The 25,539-nt window shown below is 40.7% G+C and overlaps 1 protein-coding gene across 1 annotated transcript in view; it reads left to right on the top strand.

Annotated features, from left to right (window-relative positions):
* The window catches only part of LOC139687931 (uncharacterized), a 537,017-nt gene that overhangs the window by 305,230 nt on the left and 206,248 nt on the right, over positions 1-25,539 (top strand). Inside the window, exon 5 of the mRNA XM_071585280.1 lies at positions 5,318-5,548. Coding sequence (XP_071441381.1) covers positions 5,318-5,548 — 231 coding nt within the window. The remainder of the gene's footprint in view (positions 1-5,317; positions 5,549-25,539) is intronic.

The raw sequence follows: 25,539 nt of genomic DNA, 5'->3' as shown, positions 1-25,539 counted from the left end.
TTGGAGCTTGGCGCGTGCTGCAGGCCGAGCCCCCGACTACCGAGGCGGCGCGGTGCGAGTGCGCCGCAACACGCAGTCACGTCACGAAAAAATTGTTTCCAATACTTTTTCCAAACCAAAGCAATTTATTTCGATAAGACCAATTTGTCCGATCAGGATAACGACATGTTAATTTCTTATTTCGGATTAATGACAGATCATGAAAAAATATATAAACATGGACTGCAATTTCTATTTCTCTAGCTATTATATTCTTAATCCGTGATGGAATTTTTAATTATCAGGATAACAAATTGTAAAGAATACATCTATTATTATTATTTACACAATTACGTTGCAATTAGGCGAATTCCCTGGTGGCAACGGTCAGGTTAGGTCAAAGATAACTACTAACAACGAAAATTACATACGAACACATAAAAACAGATAAGAGACAAAATATTTTTACATAATTACACTTCCACATCACATACAAACAAACTTCCATATCACATACAAAATGCCGTCCACATCACATACAAACAATATTTTCAAAACTACAATGAACATCTGACGTGCTGAATAAACGCACTACGAGTATATGAGGTATACGGCTTATAAACAATAGTTTTTAAAAATTGCCCTGAAGCATGTTTGAAAATTAATATTCCTTTGAAAATATTTGATCCGTATGGTTTATGCAATGCATCTGCTTTATTTTTTAAATTAGAATCCTTAAAAGCTTATTGGTATTTTGAAATTTTAGATGAGTTCTCTACTCCATATTCCTGTAATGCTACTCTAAATGCCCAGGCCAAGAAATATTAATGGAAATTCTTTTCTAAGGAATGCACGGAATTCTTTTCTTATGAATATTGCTAATCTGGGTTATAGTTAGAATGGGATAAAATAAATTTTTGAGTTAGGGTCATTTTTAGATCACTTGATTGAACCAGTGAGTAATAAAAATACTTTTTTAAATAGTGCTAAAGGGGACGGCTGAAACGGATGGCATTTAAAAAGTTAAATTCACGCGCCACAATTTAAAATTGAGAGTATTTAAGAAAATGATGCGTTGAAAGGAAATTTGAGCGAGAAGAACGATGGAAGATCGCGAGCTGGAAAATTTTATTAAAATGGAAAAAATGAGCCCTTAGAAAGTGAATGTTTGCCTCAGTTCTCTTCAGCGCTTGGTGGCACGTGTCGAGTCGACTTCTTGGAGGTTGCCCTCTGCACGGCACAGCTTTAGGAGGAGGAGGAAGTGGATGGCCTTGTAGCACTGGATCCGATTTCGAAAATGCGGACAATCATCCCTTGGGCACCTCAACACTTGTCCAAAGCATTTCCGAAGCCATCTGCGAATGCTGAGTTGTTACGTTGACTGTGTTGGTGGTATGACACGTAAAAAAATGACGCCAAAGATTAAACTCGTTGGAGATGGTAGTGTCTGTCATGACCACCCCGTGCTAGGAACTTGGAAGAGTTAAAAGTAGATAAAAGCACAGAAACTGGAACATTCTGACAAGAAGTCGTGGCGCTATGACTATGGTTGAGGAAATATAACTTCAAGCACTCTTTAAGTCGAGAGATTTCCGTGGAAACTGCGGTTTTTCCGCAACAATGTTTAAGTTTATCTTTTTATTTTTCCTGCTTCATAATTTCAAGGTTTCCGCACAAATGGAAAAGTTTTCTTGAACGTTTAAGCAAGCATTCCTGCAAAATTGATTACAATAGCCCTGGAGAATGACCATTCCAATTTTTATGTTTTTCTATTTTGATAATTGCAGACATTTATCGCATGTCTGTTTTTTCAGGGAACCATGATATTACGTGCACAATCTTGCTTAAAGGTTAGCAAATTATTCTTTAAAGGGAAAGAGAGAGGATGAAAGGGCAGTTTTAAAGGGAATCTACCTTCCTTGGGTAAGGTAGCGGCTTCTTTCACGATTTTGCGGAACTCAATCCTCTGACAAGCGGAATCTTTGCGGATCCATATTGTTTCATGAATACTTTATTATGTTTTTCATCTTTATACGATTATTGTCCCAAGGAGTGAATAACAGGTCATCCTAATAAAACGAAACTTGCTTAGAGCTTTAAAACTTACCGAATAAATAGGAAAATGAGATATCAGTTCCTCTTTAAAATTAGGAGACACCCATTAAAGTAAAATTCAGTATGTTAAACTAATTTCTTTATGTTTACGGTGTTGTTTTACACTATTTCCCATGTAAACTTATGAATCAATGATTTTAAGGACATTTGCGAAAAAAAGTGTAATGAAAAGGCGCATGGAAAGGCGCACGGAGAAGATTTTTGATATCCCTTCGAAATCTTAATATTTTAATAATAATTTCTAAATGTTAGTTAATCCTCTATTTTTAAAATTGGTGGCGTTTCATTGATCGGTGGAGCCAAACGCTAACTATTTAGAGCAAAAGTGGGCATGCGAAGAGATTGAATGTTTTCCATTCTCAATGTAAGAGAAAGGTAAGGGTAAATCCTTAGGAAGTTATCAGATTCAGGGATTTACATCTACATCTACATCTACATAATACCCCGCAAGCCGCCGCAAGGGCATGTGGCGGGGGGTGTTAGGTCACCAACCGTAAAAAAGAAAAATACCACATGCAAAAAAACAACACGGAAAATTGCACCCACAGCAGCGCACACACTCATGCAAAAATCCCTTCATCCAATACTCATGCAAACACATATACCGCAAAACAACTAAAAACTACACCCCATGATGCAGCAAGAAAGCCATCCTACAACACGGAAGCCAGGACACAACAACCAAGAAATTGTAACATCACTACCACTTGAAAATGCACCACGAAACACTCTACCCCCAAAGAGTCTGTAAAAGGCGAACCAACGTTTCAGGTAGCAGGAATTTCCCCCCGCGGAGAGGGACGAGGGTTTGAAAGGAAAGAGACTTAAAAACAGATGAACGGGACACGAATGAGGTCATTCGGAAAGAATGGGTTATTCTAGCAAAAGACATAAGGTTAGTGGAAGAGCATGCATTTAAATACAACTAATTATTTTTTAGACGCTGAGGATTTAAGATACTAGGCTTTGAGACAAACAAGCAGATCTTAAATCTTGGCAGAGCCATGGCGACATTTCATTCACCAGATTTTTGGTTCGCGTATGAATCACAGTAACATATTTTTTCATGATCACCAGCTGATATTCCAGTTAAAACGAGTATCATTCTTCAATGTTTTATTATTTGTTATGGTACTCTAAGTCTCCTTTCTTTTCTATGAAAGATATCAATTTCACCCATTTCTCATCAATATTGCTAGAAATCAATTTCAATCTGCATGCTTCCGTTATTTTTCCGTCGCTTATATTTTCTGAGCTATTGGTATTGAGGCGTGTGGAAACCACGCGTCGTCAAGTGCATATTTGTCGACTTTTCTTCGTTGATTTTTCTGCTTATAATTAGCATTCTCGTTACCATTTGATCGTCCAATTGTTCACACCATAATTAGATCAATACGTGTTGTTATTCAGACCGTTTTTTATCGAGTTTTTTACTTGATAAAGGGAAAGAGGAAAATATTTACTGTTAAATCATCATCAGCAGTAAGTTTACTTTCAGTGTTAACACTGACTAAAATTAATACTATTAAATATATAATACTAAATCAGAACTATTGATGACTTTGCCCACAGATATCAAGAGCATGAGTGTTAAGGATTCACCCTAAATTGCTTGGGATTTTCATTTCTTCAACTGAAGCACTAGTTGATATTCATGCTATAGGATAGTTATTCTTAATTTACCTTTCTGATCAAGGCGAATGATTTTCACTCTTAGAAGTTTCTGCATTGTCATGCACATTTAGCGGATGACTCCGTTAAAAGTTACTGTCTCGACATCTCCCGCAGTACTTTCAATTTCCATTCAATGTAGTAAAGCAAAAGTCAAATTTACCAAATATTGAAGAAAACATTATTAATTAATTTTCATTAAAGAAGGGTTTAAAATTAAGCTATCATATTCGTATATTTTTCTGACATCTTCAAGTACATAAATATGGATGTGATGTGCCTAACACCAAAATATTATTCAAATTTGTTAATATGCCATAGCTTCCAAATGGTTGGTAAACATTCAGACTTGGTGAGGCAAAGTGAAAGTGTGTTCATATGTACCATACTAAATTACATACCGCTAAGTAAAGTGTACAGTGCTCAAAGAAGATCATTTGAAAATCCTTTTTTTTGATGTACTCAAATTATTTTTTTCTTATATTTATGTGGGAGTTATTATACGTATATATGACCACATAGTGTTTCTATTGTCCCAATTTACAATGCTTTTGCATAACCAAATTTCCTTTTTTTTCGTTTCATTCTTATATGAGTAGATGGCAGTCATGCATGTAGCAAAGTGGCATGTGAAATAATATTGCTTTTAATAAATTACTACCCACTTAGTTCGACTAAGGGCACTAATGGTCTTGAACCAGAATAAAACATCACTAATGAAAACTGCGACGAGGCTAACGACAATATTTGTTTTAAGAAAAATAATGAAATAAATGACCTTCGAAATTACTATTTCTGAGTTATCCGTGGTAAAGAAAGACAAATTTTACATGGCGGCAAGGCATTCAAATTTCATATTTTTATCATCTCTTAGCGTTCCTACACTCTTTCCTTGTTATCCGAGTTTTTAAGTATCCTACGTGACTTAGCCCTCATTAATTCTGATAATGGAGACACTATTTATTAACCAAATTGTTGCACTTCCAAACAATTGAAATGGACGTGTTCGCTTCCCATCTCAGCCAAACCCAGACTGCTCCTCATGGATGAGACCTTTGTTCGTTGCTCATTGGAAAGAAATGTCTGAACCTATTTCATCATTTGAATGGCCACTCTCAAGGTCCCTCCCTACCTACAAATAGACTGACGGCATGAGTCAAAGATCAGTGGAACCGATTCATAATGACGACGAAAGTTCTTTGACATTACTCTAACTTGTTTTATTGAAACGATCTGGGTTTTGACGTAACATCAATACTACAGAAGTCACTGCTCTTGAATAGCAGTTCAGTGAAAAGCCCCCAATCTCCCGTCTTCCCAAACACCAATCACTCTTCAGCCTGTTTATGTGTTATCACAGCTGTGTGCCCTGTTCACTGATAATCAAGTCATATGTTGGCACCTGGGTCGTTTCAATAAAATTATTCGTCGTATAAAGAAGTATTTTTCCGCGATTACTCACCTAGTTCGTTAGGATACCTCCGAGGTCGCTGCACTTTGATCCGTTCTCACTCTGGGCGAATGCTCCTTCCCTCTCTCTCTCTCTCCGTAGAACATGATCACCATGGGCCGCGTGAACAAGGCGGAGTCCCGGGTGGCCCTGATGGTGTTCGTGATGATCGTGGCCTTCCTGGTCGCGTGGACGCCCTACTCCGTCCTTGCCCTCCTCGTCGCGTTCGGCGACCCTTCGCTCATCTCGCCCGGCGTGGCAGTCGTCCCCGCCCTCATGGCCAAGTCGTCCATTTGCTACAACCCGGTCATCTACGTGGGACTCAACACACAGGTAAGCGGGGGGAGGGGGGCAAGCGAAAGGCCTAACGGGGATTATTGATTATTGGGAAGGAAGGGGGCAAATTAGATAGATGGGAGGCGTCTTCGGATCCAAAGGGATATATTATGGCCCTTCGAGGTAAATGGAATGACAGTGCACGGAATTCCTTCTTGAAATTCGGAATTTTTCCCCGAGGGGCCTCAGTTAAATAGATATTTCATTGGTGTCAAGTTCCATGCACATCATCCTTATTTTACGAAGTGGCAAGATGAAAGTTTCCTCTTTTTGTTTCCATTAAAGGCCCTGACAATTTCCACGAAGTGATTTCTTATAAGGTTTGGTCAAAAAATATATAAGTTAATTTATAGATTTACATCTAATTCGTTGATATGATGAGGTTATTAATCCAAGTTGAAACAAGTTGGTTTACATTTCTGTAACATTCAGATACTGCTTCTTCCGATAGTAATACGAGTAAATAGCACAGCGCTTTTTACATGCTTAAATTGTATGTTTTGGGATGGTAAAGGTATATATTACATGAAGACTCTATTCAGGACACTTACAAGTTGCCTTGTAACTTTGAAGAACAGAACGATCCTGAAATACTTGTTCATAAATCGAAATCCTTCTCTGGAATCGATCATTTTATGGTCATTTTTGTCATTGAAATTGCCTAAGGTTATCGTATATTCAATCCGCAATGTCTAGCGCAATTTTCATTTAAAGTCGCAATTCAATCCTTTCTAGTAGAGAGCAGTATCTCGTACCATTTAGGGTATACATTGTGACCAATTCCTAAAACCACACTCGCAGACCACACCCGCTCACCGACAAAAGTCCACGAAAGGACTTTCACGAGGAGCACGAGGGAATTTCGCTCTCAACAGTACAGTGCAACTCACATCAGTACCGACGTGCTTCGGTGTTGACCTGCAAAGGGATCCTGTGGAGCTCAGATATAGGGACCAGGGGAATGGAGGCGGATGCTATTCCCGTACGATCTTCAATGAGATGATCAGCGGGCTAGCACGAAATAAGTCATTCTTCATTGGTGGGCATTGAAAGTCCTGTTAATTCGATTGAAGAACTTTCATGACCGGGTAGTTTCTTCGGATGACCAGGGAAAATGTGATGCGTCGCTTTTCACGTATCCTTATAAAATCTACCCTTGGCTAGAAATCTCTCTCGTTCACGAAGCTTCGCTCGCTGTATGGGAGAGTTAAGATCTAAAAATCACAATTGGATTCCTTTCCTTTAATTTGGAGCATTAAGGTCGGTCCCTTTTCATCTTCTCTGTCGTGAGTGAGTGGAACGCAATTATTACTTCCTCCCGCCGCCAAAATGGATTAAGGGAGTCTTATGATTTCAATGCTATCCGGAACAAACCATTATCTCGTAGATATATCTCCTTTTTTAGCATCAAGCATTATAGGATTACCGAAATACCATTCTCTCATTCTCTTCAACATAGATGGACAACAGTTAATTTTGCACATGTGCTGTTGAAATTGAAGTACTCGTAGTTTTTTCAGTAAAAATATCGTTGGTACTTATCGAGAACACTTGACAATTTTAAGAGAAACGAAAGTAAGGAGGTCATTAAGGTGTGTTTATTTTCCAACAGCAGTGATGTAGAGAAACATTCTGACAGTAGGAGCCGACATTTTCTATTAGAGATAATCGAAGTAGGACGCCTTTTCGCCTTCCCTTTAAGATAAATGGGCGAATATTTCATATCTGCGCATCTCAACGGCTTTATTCCGCACGTTGTTTGACTGGTTCCAATTAATGACTGCAGTAACCACTTTATGATCATCTCTTTTTTTAAGTGAATTTAATTATCAGTTTAGAAAAATTGTGATTATTAAGTGCTTTATCCCTATTTGATGAGTTGAAAAGTATTAAAACTATGATAGATGAAAAATATTTACGACATGATTTTAAGCATCGATTTGGAATTTTTTGCCCCAACTTCTTGTGTGATATACGAATTATAAGTATTTTTTATAAGAAGAAAATATGATATTTCGACGTGCGCGTTTTTTACTGGATTATCTGCCATTTGTCATTACTCTTACAACTCCATGCTGAAGATATTTATGCATGAGTTAGTCAGAATGAAATGTTTTCAAAACATTTATATTGTCAAATATTCTTTTTGCCGTGATTCGGCCAATTTTGCCTGCTATGCCAAACTGAGAAGCTTGGATATTTTATTACTCGCTATCACGATTAAAAAAGGTATTTTCGACTTTAAGGTAGCTTCCAATTATAGTATTATTCACCAAATTCAGAGATTCGTTGTAGAGACGGAAATTGAGTTATATAAGGTTTCGTATGGCGATATTTTAAATAGAGTGATAGAATCCTTTGTCAAATTATAATTATATCAAAGGCATACTTATACTTACCAGTTCCAATGCCCTTTATCTTATATATTTATATATATACCTCACCGGACTACAAACTTGACGTGGTAAGAGGGCTTGTGCGTTCTGATGACCCCTAGAGATGTGTTGGCGGGAGTAGTAATAACTGCTCCTGGTAGGGTCACCCATGCCAGATAGGTCGAAGGTTAGCAGCCAGACGAAAGGTAGTCCACGCAGCGTCTCTTCCTCAGTGAGGCGGCTGCAATGGCGTCTGACCCCAGTGGGGCGGACAGTAAGTGATGGTGTCACGGTAAAAACACTATTGAGGAAGGCAACGGAAAACCACCTCAATTATAATTCTCAAGTTAAAAATGATGGACAATATAAAGACTTTAAGTCATGGCAACTACGGGGCTCGGCCCAATTGGCCGTGTGTCGTGCCCGGCAGCTGGAGAGGCAAGGCTTCCGCGGTCGTAATCCCACGAAACACATGCAAGGGAAATCGGCAGCAGCATGACAGAAGACGAAGGAGAAAAAGACCACATTAGTTAGAATAGGAACGTGGAATGTTAGGACAATGATAAGGACAGGGAAATTGAAGAATATTAAGCGAGAGATGGAGAGGGGAAAAATAGATATTTTAGGTCAATGCGAGAAGAGAATGAAGCGTTGCGGGGATTACAGGAGTGATCAGTATGGAATAATATACAGCGGTGGGGACGAGAGCCAACGAGGGGTTGCCATAGTATTAAATGAAGAGGTAGGAAGAAGCGTAGTCAACACAGAGCAGGTAACGGATATATTATTACCAGGAGAGATAAAAGCAGAATCGATGAACTTGGTTATTAATCAGGCATACATGCCACCGAGCAACCATAAGGAAGAAGAGGTCGATAGGATATACGATCAGTTAGAGGGCATAATCACGTGTGTTCCTGCAGGGAAACTTTGATAGTGATGGGGGATTGGAGTGCGACGGTAGACGAGGAAAGAGATGGTGATGAGGTTGGGGACTACGGTTTAGGCACGAGGAATGACCGCAGGGAGAAAGAAGTTAAGTTCTGCTGGAGACAGGGTTTACTCATCACCAACACTTGCTTGAGACACCACAAAAGACGCAGGTGTACATGGAAAATGCCAGGTGACTCAGAAAGGTATCAGATATATTATATCCTGGTTGGACACAGGTTTAGGAACAGTGTGATAAATTCGCACAACTTCCCGGGAGCGGATGCGGACTCTGACCACAATTTAGTTGTTATGACATGTAGCGTTCGTTTCAAAAAGATAAGCCTGGGGCGGCGAGTTAGAAAATGGAATGTAGAAGCATTAATTGGTTTGAAAAGGAAGGAATACAAACAGGCGCTAGAGGAAAATCATGGAGGAAAGTAAAGAGCTAAATACTATCGAAGAAAAATGGGAAAGTTTCAAGAAAGGGTTTTCAAAAGCCGCAAAAGACACCATTGGAACCGTTAACCCTAGATGTACTAGGAAACCATAGATCACAAATGACATGATTACAAATGGCATTGAAATGATATGGAAAGTCTGCAGAGGAAGGGAGAAATCGGTGCGCTGTACAGCAAAGTTAACTCTTTATTGCGAAGTAAGAAAAGGATATATATGCTAACAGTTAGAGATAAGGCGGGTAAGGAAATATTTGGCAGAGGAAAGATCCAAGAGAGATGTAAGAAGTATAAGGAAGAACTGTATTGTAAAGAACTTAGACCAACAAAGTTAGATATAGAAAAGGAAAATGTCGTAGAGAAAGATAGCTTAGGTGCAGGCATCATCGACGATGAGATGGAAAGGGCATTAAGGGAGATGAAACTAAATAAGGCCGTGGGGGTGGATAACCGCGGGTTCCCGCGGAACTATTGAAATGTTTAGGAAAATGTGGGAGGAAGAGGCTATATGGGCTTTTTCGTAGTATCTATGAGGAAGGAATCTGACCGGAAGACCTTGTTAGATCAGTTTTAGTTCCTATTCCGAAAAATGTAAAGGCTACATCATGTGAGGACTACAGGACAATAAGTTTGATATCCCACGCCACTAAAGTTGTTCTCAGGATCACAAACAAAAGGATAGAGAGTAGGGCAAATGATTACTTAGGGGATGACCAGTTTGGGTTTAGGAAGGGGAGAGGTACGCGTATTGCCATTGCAGAAATGAGATTATTAATCGAGAGGAATATAGAAGACAACGAGGAGGTATTTGCCTGTTTTGTAAATTTCGAAAAAGCTTTTGATAGAGTGAATTGGGAAAAACTAATGAGAATATTGCAGGAAATAGAAACAGATTGGAGGGAAAGGAGGCTGATCCGCAACCTGTACATGTCTCAGACTGCTCAGGTACGGGTGAGGAACGGGGTGTCCGGTTGGGCAGTGTTAGGAAGGGGTGCAAGGCATGGTTGCCCGTTATCACTGTTGCTGTTCAACCTGTATGCAGAGGAAATGATCAAAGAGGAATGGGAAGAACTGTAGGTAGGAATGAAAGTGGGCGGGGATTTTGTAAAATCAGTTAGGTTTGCTGATGGCCAAGCTTTAGTTTCTCAGTCAGCCAAGGGGCTGCAAGCATTGCTTAGTGAATCGGAAATTCGGTGCGACAGGTATGGGATGAGAATCAATATTAATAAAACAAAGGTTATGCGATTTTCTAGAAAGAAAAAGGCTAAGCTTTATATTAAAATAGGAGGGCAAAAACTAGAGCAGGTAGAACAGTTTACGTATCTCGGTAGTGTTTTGGACCAAGACGGTCAAAGTAGTTGGGACGTAAGGAGAAGAATTGCGCTAGGCAAAGAGGCTTTCACAAGGAGGAGGGAGTTGATGACAGGGACGTTGAGTAAGGATATTAAGAAAAGACCCGTAAAAACTTTGATATGGAGCGTAGCTATGTACGGTGCGGAAACGTGGTCATTGAAGCAGGAGGATAGACGTAGATTGGAGGCTTTTGAAATATTGGTTTTGAGAAGGATGCAGAAGATGAAATGGACCGAAAGGAAAGCAAATGAAGAAGTACTAGGTTTGTTGGCCGAGGAGAGGGGTTTTTTGGGGGAAATCCAATGGAAGCAGGAAAAATGGACGAAGGGCCTATTGATCGGTAGTGGGATGTTGAAGATTGTGATAGAGAGGAAAATGTTGGGCAAACGAGGAAAGGGCAGGAATGGGATAGGGATGTTGGACGGGATGAAGGGAGGAAGGAAGTACTCATAGATGAAGAAGGACCTGATGTAGAGTAGGTTGCAGGATGTGTTTGTTAGGAGACACACATTATTTATTTGGTAGTTGTGTACATCTGTAACCTACCTTAACCGGTAGATTACCTTATAATAATATACATATTCCCCGAATTACCCGACCCAACAAAGAAAACAAAATATTTTGGAGAAAATGTATTTATTTTTCAATATAATCTCCTTTCAGATCTATACACTTTTCCCAGTGATGTTCAATAAGTTCAATACCCTTTTTATAATATGAACTGTCTTGCTCCTTAAATAGCTATTTACTGCCGACATCACTTCTTCACAGTTGGAAAATGATTGACCATCGAGCCATTTCTTCAAGTTTCCAAACAGAAACTAATCCAAGGCAGTTACATCTGTCGAATAGAGAGCATGAGGAAGCAATTCAAACTTTGATTCATGAACTTCGGCCATTGCAATAACGGATTTGCCAGCTGGTGCATTTTCTTGATGAAACAACCAATACTTCTCCTCAGCCAAAATCGGCGGCCTTTGCTTGATTTCTTCGCTCAAACGCTGCAATAACTTCGCATAATGCTCGCTGTTGACAGGTTTTCCTTTTTCAAGATAGCCGATGAACATAGCCCCGAGTGCATTTCAAAAAACCGACGTCATGACCCTAACTGCAGATAAAATGGTCTAATTATTTTTTCGTTGTATTTCTTTTGCATTCCACAGAAAACAGTTCCGTGAGAACGGTTTGCTGGAAAATGTTGTGAAGATTGTCTTAGAAAGGTGCTTATTGCATTTTAAATTTAAATACGCATATAATTTATTCTTTTAAAAACATACATTACCGGTGGTGCCGCTTTTTAACGATCTATTTTAATATCATGTTTATGACCCTTTATTCAGTCCGAATACTCCCAAATTATCTCGCACAATGCGTGCAACACAAGAAACACCACGTTTCAATGACAATGTCACTGCGCTGCGCTAATTCACAAATCATATCAATGGTGACTCTTCTCAGCATTCTCACTCAGCGCTCTTGATTCAATTCCTTCAACCTCGAGAATGATTAACCTACCACGATTCCTCTGCTCATTTTACTAATGCTTCGACCATTTCGGTCAAAAGCACTTCCGAGATTGGTAAACTATTCCAACCTGCTCTAGTTTTTATCCTCCCATTTTAATATTTTAATTAGCTTTCATCTTTCTCGAAAACCGCATGACCTCTGTTCATATTTATTTCCATTCCAAACCTATCACATGGACAGCAATAGCTATGATTCCCTGGCTGTCTAACAAACTAAAGCTTGGTCACCATCGAACCTAACTGATTTCATGAATTCCATTCCGACTTTCATTCCTACTCCCAGTTCTTTCCATGCCTCTTTAATCATTTCCTCTACATATTCGTTGAACAGCAACGATGATAATGGACAACCCTGTCTTAATCCTCTTCCTCACACTGCCTATTCGGTCTCTTCGTTCCCCACCCGCAACTTAGCAGTCTGAGACATGTACAGGTTGCGGATTAGCCTTCTGTTCCTCCAATTTTCTGCAATATACTCTTTTCCTAATTCACTCTATCAAATGCTTTCTCAAAATCAACGGAGCAAGTATATTCGTACTGATTATATTCTATTTTATCTCTATTAGTTACCTCGTGACTGCAATGGCATCACGAGTACCTCTTCCCTTCGTGAACCCAAACTGCCTATCCCCTAAGTGATCACTTTCCCTGCTTCTCATCCTTTTTCTAATTAGCCAAAGCTGTCCATGCTGCGGTTGAAATCAAAGTAATTACTCTATACCTAGTCTTTATATACAGATGTGTCTCTCTTTTTTGGGATGGAAGCAACACTGCTTTGACAAAGTCTTCTAGAATTAGCCCATGTAAATTCTCTCTTTCATAGGTTTCTCGGTATTTTCTCCGAGTAGTTTCTCGGGGATGCTATCTATACCCATAGTCCTATTTGATTTCAATTCCATTAACGCCCTTTCACGAATCTAGTAATCAAATGTGCCTGAGCTTAATTTATTCTCATTGACTTAATATTTCATGGCTATATCTAAATTTGCTAGCCAGTTATATCTTTGCTGATAAAATCAGCTACATATTCTTCCATCTCTCTTAAATACGTCTGATCAATAAAATTATTTATGCATTATTAATTGGAGACATAGATTTTTTATCCATGTATCATGTCAAAATGAAAAATTTTTAGTGTCCAAATTTCGCCATTCCTTTGCAAATTTATATCAACACTTTGTCTTCTGCAACCTTACTTTTGCTGTCTTAGTTTCCCAATTTTGTTATTTGTTTATCTCCTATTGTTATCTCCTTTTGTTATTTGTTTATTTTCCTAATCGATGCTAGTTATTAGATTAGGAATTTGGATGCCAGTTTGCGCTACGCTTTAGGTGGTTCGCCTGTATTTCCGTTAACCCGCATAATAGCCAAGGGTTGTGCAATTGCATATGTTTACGGCTGAAAAAGTCGTGCGATGGGATGAAATCAAAATGAGATCAAAATTCAAATCGCCTTTCTTTCGTCGTCCTTAGGAAAACAATATTTTCCTTCCGATAGTTTTGAGCTCGTGAGTTCCATTTCCACGTCATTTTGCGTAGCGATCGTTCAGGGACTCCTCTATCTTTGGTTTAGTGTTGACACTACTTCAGTGTCAACACTAATCCCAATTAGTATTAGGTTCATGCTGCGCTGATGAGGAAAAGGGAGATTGCATGAATCTTATTGCTTACTCTCTTATTGACTACTCTTTTATTGCATATTCTCATTTTGCATAAATCATCATAAAGCCTCGCGGTCACTTTAGCGCATTGCTCTTCATGCATAGTAAAAGATATGCAGATTAGAATAACTTGGAGTTATTATTATTAGGTAATCTACCGGTTAAGGTAGGTTTTTAGATGGACACAACTACCAAATAAATATTTTATTACTCCTAACAAAACACAATCCTGCAACCTACTCTACATCAAGTCCTTCTTCATATCTGAGTACTTTCTTCTTCCCTTCATCCCGTCCAACATCCCTATCCTGTTCTTTCCCTTTACTCTTTTGCCCAACATTCTCCCCTCTATCACAGTCTTCAACATCCCACTGTCGGTCAACACCCCCTTCATCCACTTTTCCTGCCTCCATAGGATTTCTCCAACAAAGCCCTCTCTTCGCCCACCATACCAAGTACTTCTTCCTTTGTTTTCTTCTCGGTCTATTTCACCTTCTCCATTCTTCTACACGCCCACATTTCAAAAGCCTCCAGTCTACGTCTATCCTCCTGCTTCAATGACCACGTTTCCGCGCCGTACATAGCTACGCTCCATATCAAAGTTTGTACGAGTATTTTCTTAACATCCTTACTCAAAGTCCCTGTCATCAACTCCCTCCTCCTTGTAAAGTCTCTTTGTCTAGCTCAGTTCTTCTCCTTACGTCCCTACTACTTTGAACGTGTTGGTCCAAAACACTTCCGAGATACGTAAACTTTTCTACCTGCTCTAGTTTTTGCCCTCCTATTTTAATGTTTAGCTTAGGCTTTTTCTTTCTAGAAAATCGCATAGCCTTTGTTTTATTAATATTGATTCTCATCCCATACCTGTTGCAGTGAATTTCCAATTCACTCAGCAATGCTTGCAACCCCTTGGCTGACTGACAAACTAAAGCTTGGTCATCAGCGAACCTAACTGAATTTACAAATTCCCCGAACTTGGAGTACGTTTGTGAAAATCCTACGCACAAGTTATAGAATAATTAGTGAAATTTAATATTACTTGCAATCGAAATGTTGCGTAATATACTATTTTACTATCGCAGCCGATAAAAAAATCGAATTATATTTTATCACTCATCTACAAAAGTTCGCATTTGAACTCACCTTCAGATCGATTCCTTAGAGAGCACTCATACACCTTATTTCAAAAAAAACCATAAATACAGTAATGAACCCGAAGGTCTGTTTGGTAGGTGACGGTAGAGTTCACCCAGTACTAAGCCCGACGGCGTGTGAAATTCACACCTCAGGGTAGGGGGGCCAGTTCCTTTCCCTGAGCCAGTTATGGTTTCCCAGGAAGACCTGGTACCCGAAAAATCACATAGCTTGAGTGGAGGTACAGGAGTCCAGAGTGCCTTGCCGGAATCGAACCCGGACACCTCCGGTCAGTTGTCCAACGGTCCACTCCCTGGACTACCGCGACTCATTATTCTACAAAATCTTTTCCTGAACGGTCACCGTGGGGAGTTGATCGGAGATCGTAAAAATAGGAACCTAGATAAACATACGAGTGGGGACCCAAAAGTAACGGGAATCGGGTGTCGGTGGGGAGCGAGGGAGTGGGGGTACGTCTTTGTTCGGCCGCCGCTCGTACGTCAGGCTCACGCCACCTGCGTCGGTATGCGCAGCGCCGTCGCTGTGACTGGACTGATCTGTCCGTCCGTGAGAGCTGTTTCGGTGAAACAATGTTTTTCATTTCGGCGAAAAACGCGATGGTGGATTATCAAGAGCAACGCGCTGCAGTGAAATTTTGTTTCCTGTTGGGTAAATTGGCCGCGGAAACTATTGCAATGCTCAAGACTGCTTATGGGGAAGTTGCCCTAAGCAAGACCAGAGTCAATGAGTGGGATACTCGTTTCAAAAATGGTGAAATGTCAATTAAAAACCAACCACATTCAGGCCGCCCTTCAACATCAAGAACTGACGAAAACGTCGACAAAATCAATGCCCTCATATATACCCCTATCAAGAAATTTATATTTTAAGATTCTTATCATACTCTACGTGTGAAAGAGAGGTTTTTCATAAGCAGTTTGAATATAATGTGATCAGGAATATTGACAAACGGCGTGATAATTTCTCACAGATTCTGAGGAGCGGAAAAGTATTCCGATCATAATTTAATGCAAATGAAGTGGAAAGTCCGATTCAAAAGTTAAAATGACGGGAGATGTTGTAGGAAATGGAACGTTTAAGCAATAATCGAAAGAATAAGAAAGGAGTATTAGAAGGATGACGAAAAAAATTATGAGAGAAGAAAGAAACATGGGTACAGCATCGTATATACGAGGGCTGTCCAGAAAGTAACCTTCGTTATGCTATAAAACATACCCTGAAGTCGAATTAGAAAATTTATTATTTTAATCTGAAAACTGCATGTCTCTACTATTTTATCCATATTCGTCAAATAGATGTAAACATTTGCCATACCTCTGAACTAGGTTTCATATTCTTTCACCATAAAAGTTTGCTGCCTGTGATTGCAGCCAACCGATGGCGGCATCTCTTGAAGTTCCTCGTCGAGCCGAGCACAAATCATGCAGTAGGCTGACTTTTCAGTCGTTTTTCCATGCAATAGAGTTATATCAATCTTTGGAAAACTTTATAAATATTTCAGATGTCGTAAATCGCCGGTTTTCATAAACTCTTCTTCAATTCTCAGGTACAGGTCATTGTTCACCACAGACGGGTGGCCATTACTGTCGGCATCAATGGGCATATATCCCCATTACTCTTAAACGAATGACAACACGGGCGCAAACCTCATGTCACTCATCACATCTGGTCCGTACAGAACAAAACTTTCCCGATACATATCAGTAGCTCTGAAGTTTTCAATCAGTAAAAACATTATCCCTGAACAAATATTCTATTTGGCGGGAATATTAATTGAATTGTTTATTTTTACTCGCTATTGTGAACAAACGACAAGCGGCTGCGACTGCAGCTTGAGGTGTACTGACCAACTCTGTGTGCGTCAAAACCGCAACTATTCGGCTCCCTCCACTAATTCTCCCGCAACACCAAAACGGAGGTTACTTTATGGACTACCAACAGTATAATAAGTAAAATTGGAATCAATATCATATCAAAAGAGGGGATTCGGGAGCCAAAAGTAAACCTATAGAAAAAAGATGAGGAAACTATGGCCATCAAAAGAGATGTTTTGAAAAGTAGGCGAGAAAATGAAATTGAAGAATTGAAACACAGTAGGTAGAAGGAAGGAACTAGAATTAAATTCTGGCCTGAGATGAAAGAAGCGCGGAAGATGACGAAAAAAGGGCGGTGGAATATGTGAAAAAGAAAAGTGAAATTAGTGCGCTATACTGGAAGTTAGCCATATTGGCTAAGCATATTGGTTGAAATGAAGGAAGGAAGGAGAAAAATAAGGACAAACACTTAAAGGTAATATATTCTATTTTTTCAGGCTTCACTTCGTGGAAGTAATTAATATCCATTATTAAAATAGAAATATATAGTACCGTATAATAAAATCTGTGGAAAAGTACGAGTCTTTCTTTCTATTTTAATAATGGATATTAATTACTTCCACGAAGTGAAGCCTGAAACAATAGAATATATTCGCAAAGCTAGTATGGCATTACAGGCGAAACTTTACTTAAAACTTTCGGTGAAATACAGCAGTGCATCTCTGAATATTCTCTTCAATAGCAGTTGCCTCAAAAACGGAGTGTTCGCAGGGTACGTCCAGGTTCGTGCCACTTCGTCGTCCACAACGGCCATCAGAGCGATACGCAAGGCGAAAATCCAGTGGTTAAGGGAGGAACTGAAACTGTGGTATACAAGAAGGGATTCCTTTGCACATTATTTGTTCTGTCTGCACGTAGAACTTTGCTCTAAGTTACATTTTGCGGAATGGATTATATTTGTGGATGGTGTAAAAGAACTAGTGAGTAAAATCTCTTCTCGCAAATATGTAACCCAGGGGAAAAAACTGAGTAACCTTATTAATAGTCCACCTCAAAATTACCAGTGCACTACTAAAGAAAACAGTCCCCGCACATTATCGAAATTTGTTCCGGCCGCAAGAGTTGTCAACCTTAGTCACCATACGTTCACTGAGGAGGAGAGTAATATCTTAAAGAAAGGGTTGAAGTTTGCTCCCTCTAAGAAAGTTTCCGAAGCCGACATTAAAAATCTAGCCGCAGATTGCGAGGTAGCCCTTCGGAACCAATCTCTGGCTACCAAACACCAAGTTGCTGAAATCATCATGTCCTCATTGAAGGAAGCAGTGCCAACAACAACCCGCTTTTCCAGCCTTCAGCAACATACGTCCACACTCCGACGCCTGAAGAAGACTATTGGCAAGGAAGACCTCATCATCCAGAAAGCTGACAAGGGATCTAGTGTCGTAGTGTTGGATAAACGAGTGTATGTGGAAAAGTGCCTTGAGTTCATCAACAACAATCCTATTACTCCGTTATCCAAAGACCCAACCGCGAGTTTCGAAAGTGAAGTGAAACGTGCAGTGTCCAAGTGTAAGTTTTTAAATGCTAGGGAAAAATTTAGTTTAATCCAAATGAACCCCTCCGCCCCCAGGTTGTACGGACTCCCCAAATTACACAAAAAAGCCATACCTATTCGGCCTGCCATCTCAGCTGTGTCCGCCCCTTCACACCTTCTGGCACGAAAATTAGACGTATTGCTCCGAGATATCACAGGTTTTAAACCTAATTATGGAGTTAAAAACTCTATAGAGCAAGCCCGAAAATTGAAAGATATTGATGTCCCGGAAAAAGCGAGGCTAGTCTCCTTCGACATTAGCAATTTATTTACTTGCGTACCAATATCGGAAACTTTGCTTAGGGTGGAAGAACTACTCAAGGATTCCACCATTGCCCAAAATATCTCAGACGAATTGGTCCCCCTCATCAAAATGACAGTTAACCAGAATTATTTTAGTTTCAACCACACCCTTTACAGCCAAACGGATGGGTTAGCTATGGGTTCCCCACTGTCCCCCTTCCTAGCCGAAGTCTTCCTCAATTCTGTAGAAGAACATCTTTTTAATGCTGACAATCAGCATAACAAAAACGTGGGCTATTGGTTTCGTTACGTGGACGATATACTATGCCTATGGACCGGAACCAACCGACAGTTAGACTCCTTCCTTTATTCCTAAACACTTTTCATCGGAATATCTCCTTCTCCATGGAAAAAGACGTCAACGGCACCATCAACTTCCTCGACTTGACAATCACAATTAGGGATAATAGACACGAATTTGCAATTTATAGGAAGCCCACATATACAGACCATATATTTTCTAATGATTCCGCACACCACTTTTCTCACAAACACGCAGCCCTCCACTCCATGATCCACCGCCTCCTACACATCCCCCTTTCCCCCAAAAACTTCAAAATTGAACTCGTGAATATCACTAATATAGCTACCAACAATGGTTTCAACCCCAAACTAGTTGACACATTACTACGGAAAAAACAAAAAGCAATGGCCATAAAAAGCATTTTCGTATCTCAGCCCGCAGTATCTAAAGATTTTAAGTGGTGCTCGATCCCGTTTCTGGGAGATCTTTCATATAGGATTTCCAACTGCCCACCCACCTCACTCAAAGCCTACTTCCACCCACACGTAACCCTCTCCAAACTTCAAGCCAATGGAAAAGACACCCAGGATAGCCTTCTCAAATCAGGCATTTATAAACTGAAATGCGAGGATTGCAACAGCGTTTATGTCGGTCAGACCGGCAGGAATATCAAGTTACGAGTCAAGGAACACGCTAGGTGTCACAAAAATCAGAATAACAACTCTCTCTTTGTCAAGCATTTAGTGGAATTTGACCACAGCAGTGACTTTGTCCCAGAGATATTACACACACTCCCAAACGGATTAAAAATGGACGCTCTCGAGCAATTAGAGATTAGAAGGCACTTGGTGAACCCCAACACGACACTTTGTAATGAGCAATTATTCCCATACCTCTCCCCGATCCTCTCCGACAAACTAGCGTGTAAATGGTCAAAACAATCCATCAACGCACCTGCGAGCCCCCACCCCCCTCAAATCCTTCCAACCCTCCCCGCCCCCACTCTGTCCTGAGGGTATATATGCTTGCTCTGTCTGTTTTGCAAATTTGTACCTGATGATGCCGCAAGTCGGTGAAACGCGTAGTGCCGTATAATAAAATCTGTGGAAAAGTACGAGTCTTTCTTTCTATTTTAATAATGGACCTAAAGGTAAGTTAATGAAGTCATTATTTGAACCGGTACATATTCAAGAAATATTTTCACGTTCATTTCGTTCTATGGTAAAATAGGTTGGACTTGTGAGTTTAAGTATTATTTGCTAGAAAGAAAATAAAAAAGTAGCTAATGTGCAATAATACTTGATAGAGGGGCAGAAGGAGCGTTGAGGGACTAGAAGTCAAACAAGACTGTGGAAAGTGGGCAGAATTCCAGCATTATTGCTTCAGATTTTAAGAAACGGGAGAGAAAGAAATTTCATGGATAAATTTGCAGTATTTGTGAGGGAGGAACTTAGCTGGCAGTCTTTGCCAGATCAGTGCTAGGTTCCTATTCAAAAAAAAGAGACAGCTCTCCGTGAGGGCTATAGAAGAGACTTCGTCAGATCAGTGCTAGTTCCTGTTCAAAAACAGAGACAGCTCTCCGTGAGGGCTATAGAAGAGACTTCGTCAGATCAGTGCTAATTCCTGTTCAAAAAAGTGACAGCTCTCTGTGAGGGCTATAGAAGAGACTTCGTCAGATCAGTGCTAGTTCCTGTTCAAAAAAGAAACAGCTCTCCGTGAGGGCTATAGAAAAGACTTCGTCAGATCAGTGCTAGTTCCTGTTCAAAAAAGAGACAGCTCTCGGTGAGGGCTATAGAAGAGACTTCGTCAGATCAGTGCTAGTTCCTGTTCAAAAAAGAGACAGCTCTCCGTGAGGGCTATAGAAAAGACTTCGTCAGATCAGTCCTAGTTCCTGTTCAAAAAAAGAGACAGCTCTCCGTGAGGGCTATAGAAGAGACTTCGTCAGATCAGTGCTAGTTCCTGTTCAAAAACAGAGACAGCTCTCCGTGAGGGCTATAGAAGAGACTTCGTCAGACCAGTGCTAGTTCCTGTCCAAAAAAGAGACAGCTCTCCGTGAGGGCTATAGAAGAGACTTCGTCAGATCAGTGCTAGTTCCTGTTCAAAAAAAGAACCATCTCTCCGTGAGGGCTATAGAAGAGACTTCGTCAGATCAGTGCTAGTTCCTGTTCAAAAAAAGAGACAGCTCTCCGTGAGGGCTATAGAAGAGACTTCGTCAGATCAGTGCTAGTTCCTGTTCAAAAAAGAGACAGCTCTCCGTGAGGGCTATAGAAGAGACTTCGTCAGATCAGTGTTAATTCCTGTTCAAAAAAAGAGACAGCTCTCCGTGAGGGCTATAGAAGAGACTTCGTCAGATCAGTGCTAGTTCGTGTTCAAAAAAAGAGACAGCTCGCCTTGAGGGCTATAGAAGAGACTTCGTCAGATAAGTGCTAGTTCCTGTTCAAAAAAGAGACAGCTCTCTTTGAGGGCTATAGAAGTGACTTCGTCCGATCAGTGATAGTTCCTGTTCAAATAGAGACAGCTCTCCGTGAGGCCTATAGAAGAGACTTCGTCAGATCAGTGCTAGTTCCTGTTCAAAAAAGAGACAGCTCTCCGTGAGGGCTAATGAAGAGACTTCGTCAGATCAGTGCTAGTTCCTGTTCAAAAAATAGACAGCTCTCTGTGAGGGCTATAGAAGAGACTTCGTCAGATCAGTGTTAATTCCTGTTCAAAAAAAGAGACAGCTCTCCGTGAGGGCTATAGAAGAGACTTCGTCAGATCAGTGCTAGTTCCTGTTCAAAAAAGAGACATCTCTCTGTGAGGGCTATAGAAGAGACATCGTCAGATCAGTGCTAGTTCCTGTTTAAAAAAGAGACAGCTCTCTGCGAGGGCTATAGAAAAGACTTTGTCAGATCAGTGCTAGTTCCTGTTCAAAAAAATTGAGAGCTCTCCGTGAGGATTATAGAAGAGACTTCGTCAGATCATCGCTAGTTCCTGTTCAAAAAAGAGACAGCTCTCTGTGAGGGCTATAGAAGAGACTTCGTCAGATCAGTGCTAGTTCCTGTTCAAAAAAACAGACAGCTCTCCGTGAGGGCTATAGAAGAGACTTCGTCAGATCAGTGCTAGTTCCTGTTCAAAAAAGAGACAGCTCTCTGTGAGGGCTATAGAAGAGACTTCGTCAGATCAGTGCTAGTTCCTGTTCAAAAAAAGAGACAGCTCTCTGTGAGGGCTATAGAAGAGACTTCGTCAGATCAGTGCTAGTTCCTGTTCAAAAAAGAGACAGCTCTCTGTGAGGGCTATAGAAGAGACTTCGTCAGATCAGTGCTAGTTCCTGTTCAAAAAAAGAGACAGCTCTCCGTGAGGGCTATAGAAGAGACTTCGTCAGATCAGTGCTAGTTCCTGTTCAAAAAAGAAACAGCTCTCCGTGAGGGCTAATGAAGAGACTTCGTCCGATCAGTGCTAGTTCCTGTTCAAAAACAGAGACAGCTCTCCGTGAGGGCTATAGAAGAGACTTCGTCAGATCAGTGCTAGTTCCTGTTCAAAAAAAGAGACAGCTCTCCGTGAGGGCTATAAAAGAGACTTCGTCAGATGAGTGCTAGTTCCTTTTCAAAAAAGAGACAGCTATCCGTGAGGGCTATAGAAGAGACTTCGTCAGATCAGTGCTAGTTCCTGTTCAAAAAAGAGACAGCTCTCCGTGAGGGCTATAGAAGAGACTTCGTCAGATCAGTGCTAGTTCCTGTTCAAAAAAGAGACATCTCTCTGTGAGGGCTATAGAAGAGACTTCGTCAGATCAGTGCTAGTTCCTGTTCAAAAAAGAGACAGCTCTCTGCGAGGGCTATAGAAAAGACTTCGGCAGATCAGTGCTAGTTCCTGTTCAAAAAAGAGACATCTCTCTGTGAGGGCTATAGAAGAGACTTCGTCAGATCAGTGCTAGTTCCTGTTCAAAAAAGAGACAGCTCTCTGCGAGGGCTATAGAAAAGACTTTGTCAGATCAGTGCTAGTTCCTGTTCAAAAAAATTGAGAGCTCTCCGTGAGTATTATAGAAGAGACTTCGTCAGATCATCGCTAGTTCCTGTTCAAAAAAGAGACAGCTCTCTGTGAGGGCTATAGAAGAGACTTCGTCAGATCAGTGCTAGTTCCTGTTCAAAAAAGAAACAGCTCTCCGTGAGGGCTATAGAAAAGACTTCGTCAGATCAGTGCTAGTTCCTGTTCAAAAAAGAGACAGCTCTCGGTGAGGGCTATAGAAGAGACTTCGTCAGATCAGTGCTAGTTCCTGTTCAAAAAAAGAGACAGCTCTCCGTGAGGGCTATAAAAGAGACTTCGTCAGATGAGTGCTAGTTCCTTTTCAAAAAAGAGACAGCTATCCGTGAGGGCTATAGAAGAGACTTCGTCAGATCAGTGCTAGTTCCTGTTCAAAAAAGAGACAGCTCTCCGTGAGGGCTATAGAAAAGACTTCGTCAGATCAGTGCTAGTTCCTGTTCAAAAAAACAGAGAGCTCTCCGTGAGGATTATAGAAGAGACTTCGTCAGATCAGTGCTAGTTCCTGTTCAAAAAAGAGACAGCTCTCTGTGAGGGCTATAGAAGAGACTTCGTCAGATCAGTGCTAGTTTCTCTTCAAAAAAGAGACAGCTCTCTGTGAGGGCTATAGAAGAGACTTCGTCAGATCAGTGCTAGTTCCTGTTCGAAAAAAGAAACATCTCTCCCTGAGGGCTATAGAGGAGACTTCGTCAGATCAGTGCTAGTTCCTGTTCAAAAAAAGAGAATGCAATGCCACAATTTCAGAGTGTGAAAATCATTCGCCTTGACTGGGATTCAAACCCAGATCCCTCTATACCCGGTCGAGTGCTTCAGCCAGTTTAGCTATCAAGGCGTCCTCTTAAACTCTGGAATTTTGGGGCTTTTAAAGGAACAAGATGTTGTGACGAAATACCGGACATGCAATGTCACAGGCATTCATATTCGTCCGCGACGCGCCACAGGCCATGAGGTTAAAGCCAACTTTTAAACACTTATGCATTGAAATGCACATTAGCGGATGACTCCGTTAAAAGTTACTGTTGCGGCATCTCCCGCAGTTTCTTTGGAATTTGTTAAGGTATAGACAGCATAAGTGTTTAAAAGTTGACTTTAACCTCGTGGATTGTGGCGCGTGGCGTACGACTACGAATGCCCGTGTTAAAGTTACTGTTGCGGCATCTCCCGCAGTTTCTTCTCAGAAAGAGATAGCACTCTGTGAGGACTATAGAAAAGTTTTAAAATAAAAAATACAAGTTTAATTTCCCATAGGCACAGTAGTACTCGAATTCACCGATAAGAGCATGGACAGGATGGTAAAGGACCACTACTAGCGATATCTAGCTTGGGCTCGGGTAGAGGCGTGCATGGTGTTTTAGTAGTAAATTGGTGACTAAAGAGAGGAACAAACAGGAAGTAGAAGGCAATAAGGATGTATTTGTTCGTTTCGTAGATGTTGAGGAGGTGATCAATGAAGTGAATTGACTAGAATTATTTTATGTATTGCCGGAAATAGGTATAGATTGGAGGAGTAGGAGAACTGACCTGCAACCTGTACTTGTCTCAGATTCCTTCGATGCCAGTGGAGGATGAGCGGTGTTAGGAAGAGGGGCAAGCGGTAATAGCCATTAGCACCTGTGCTGTTCAACGTGTCTGTGGAGAAAATGTTTAAAGAGGCATGGGAAGAACTAGAGGTAGGAATGAAAGTCGGCGGGGAATTCGTAAAATCAGTTAGGTTAGCTGATGACCAAGCTCTACTTTGACAGTTAGTCAAAAGGTTGCAAACTCTGCTGAGTCCAATGGGAGGACAGTAAAATAGGTGTGGGATGAGAATAAATGTAAATAAATTAAATATTTTGTCACTTTTCAGAAGGGGAAAGCCTAAGTTAATGGTTTAAGTTAGAGGGCAATAACTGGAGCAGGTGGAACAGTTTACATATCTCGGAAGTGCCGTGGCCAAAAATGGTCAAAGTAGTAGAGACATACGAAACAGAATCGCGTTAGGCAAAGAAGCTTTCACAAGGAGGAGAGAATTGATGGCGGGGACTTCTGATAAAGATGTTTTCAAAAGACTCGTTAAATTCTTGATATACTGTATAGCGTGCATTTGTACGGTTATGGATGCGAATTAGAAGTTCTCGAAATATGGGTGTGGAGAAGTTGAAGTGGACCGATAGGAAAACAAATAAGGAAGCGCTAGGTATGGTGGGGGAGGAGAGGGAATGGTTGGGAGAAATCATAAGAAAACAGGAAAGGTTGATGCAAAGCATATAGATCGGCAGTGGGAAGTTGAAGGCATCATTAGAGGGGAGGGGAAGGGAAGTTGAAGGCATCATTAGAGGGGAGAATGTTGGGCAAAGGAGGAAGGGGCAGGAATTAGGGACCCGGATGTTGGACGAGATGAAGAGAGGAAGTAAGTGTACGGAGATAAATGGGGGCCCGTTGGAGAGCAGAATGTTGGGTTGTGTTTGGTTAAGAGAGGCATACGAAATACATTGTATTAGTATTGTGCAGTTGTGGCCATCCAAAAGCTAACTCAGCTGTTAGATTAATGAAAACCTGATAAGAAAGAAGTTTAATTTCGAT

Source organism: Hetaerina americana, unplaced genomic scaffold (genome assembly GCF_022747635.1).
Source record: "Hetaerina americana unplaced genomic scaffold, ioHetAmer1.1.p SCAF_2, whole genome shotgun sequence".
Classification (NCBI taxonomy): domain Eukaryota; kingdom Metazoa; phylum Arthropoda; class Insecta; order Odonata; family Calopterygidae; genus Hetaerina; species Hetaerina americana.
Note: the sequence above shows the minus strand (reverse complement) of the source record. Positions and strands in the feature narration are given on the sequence as shown.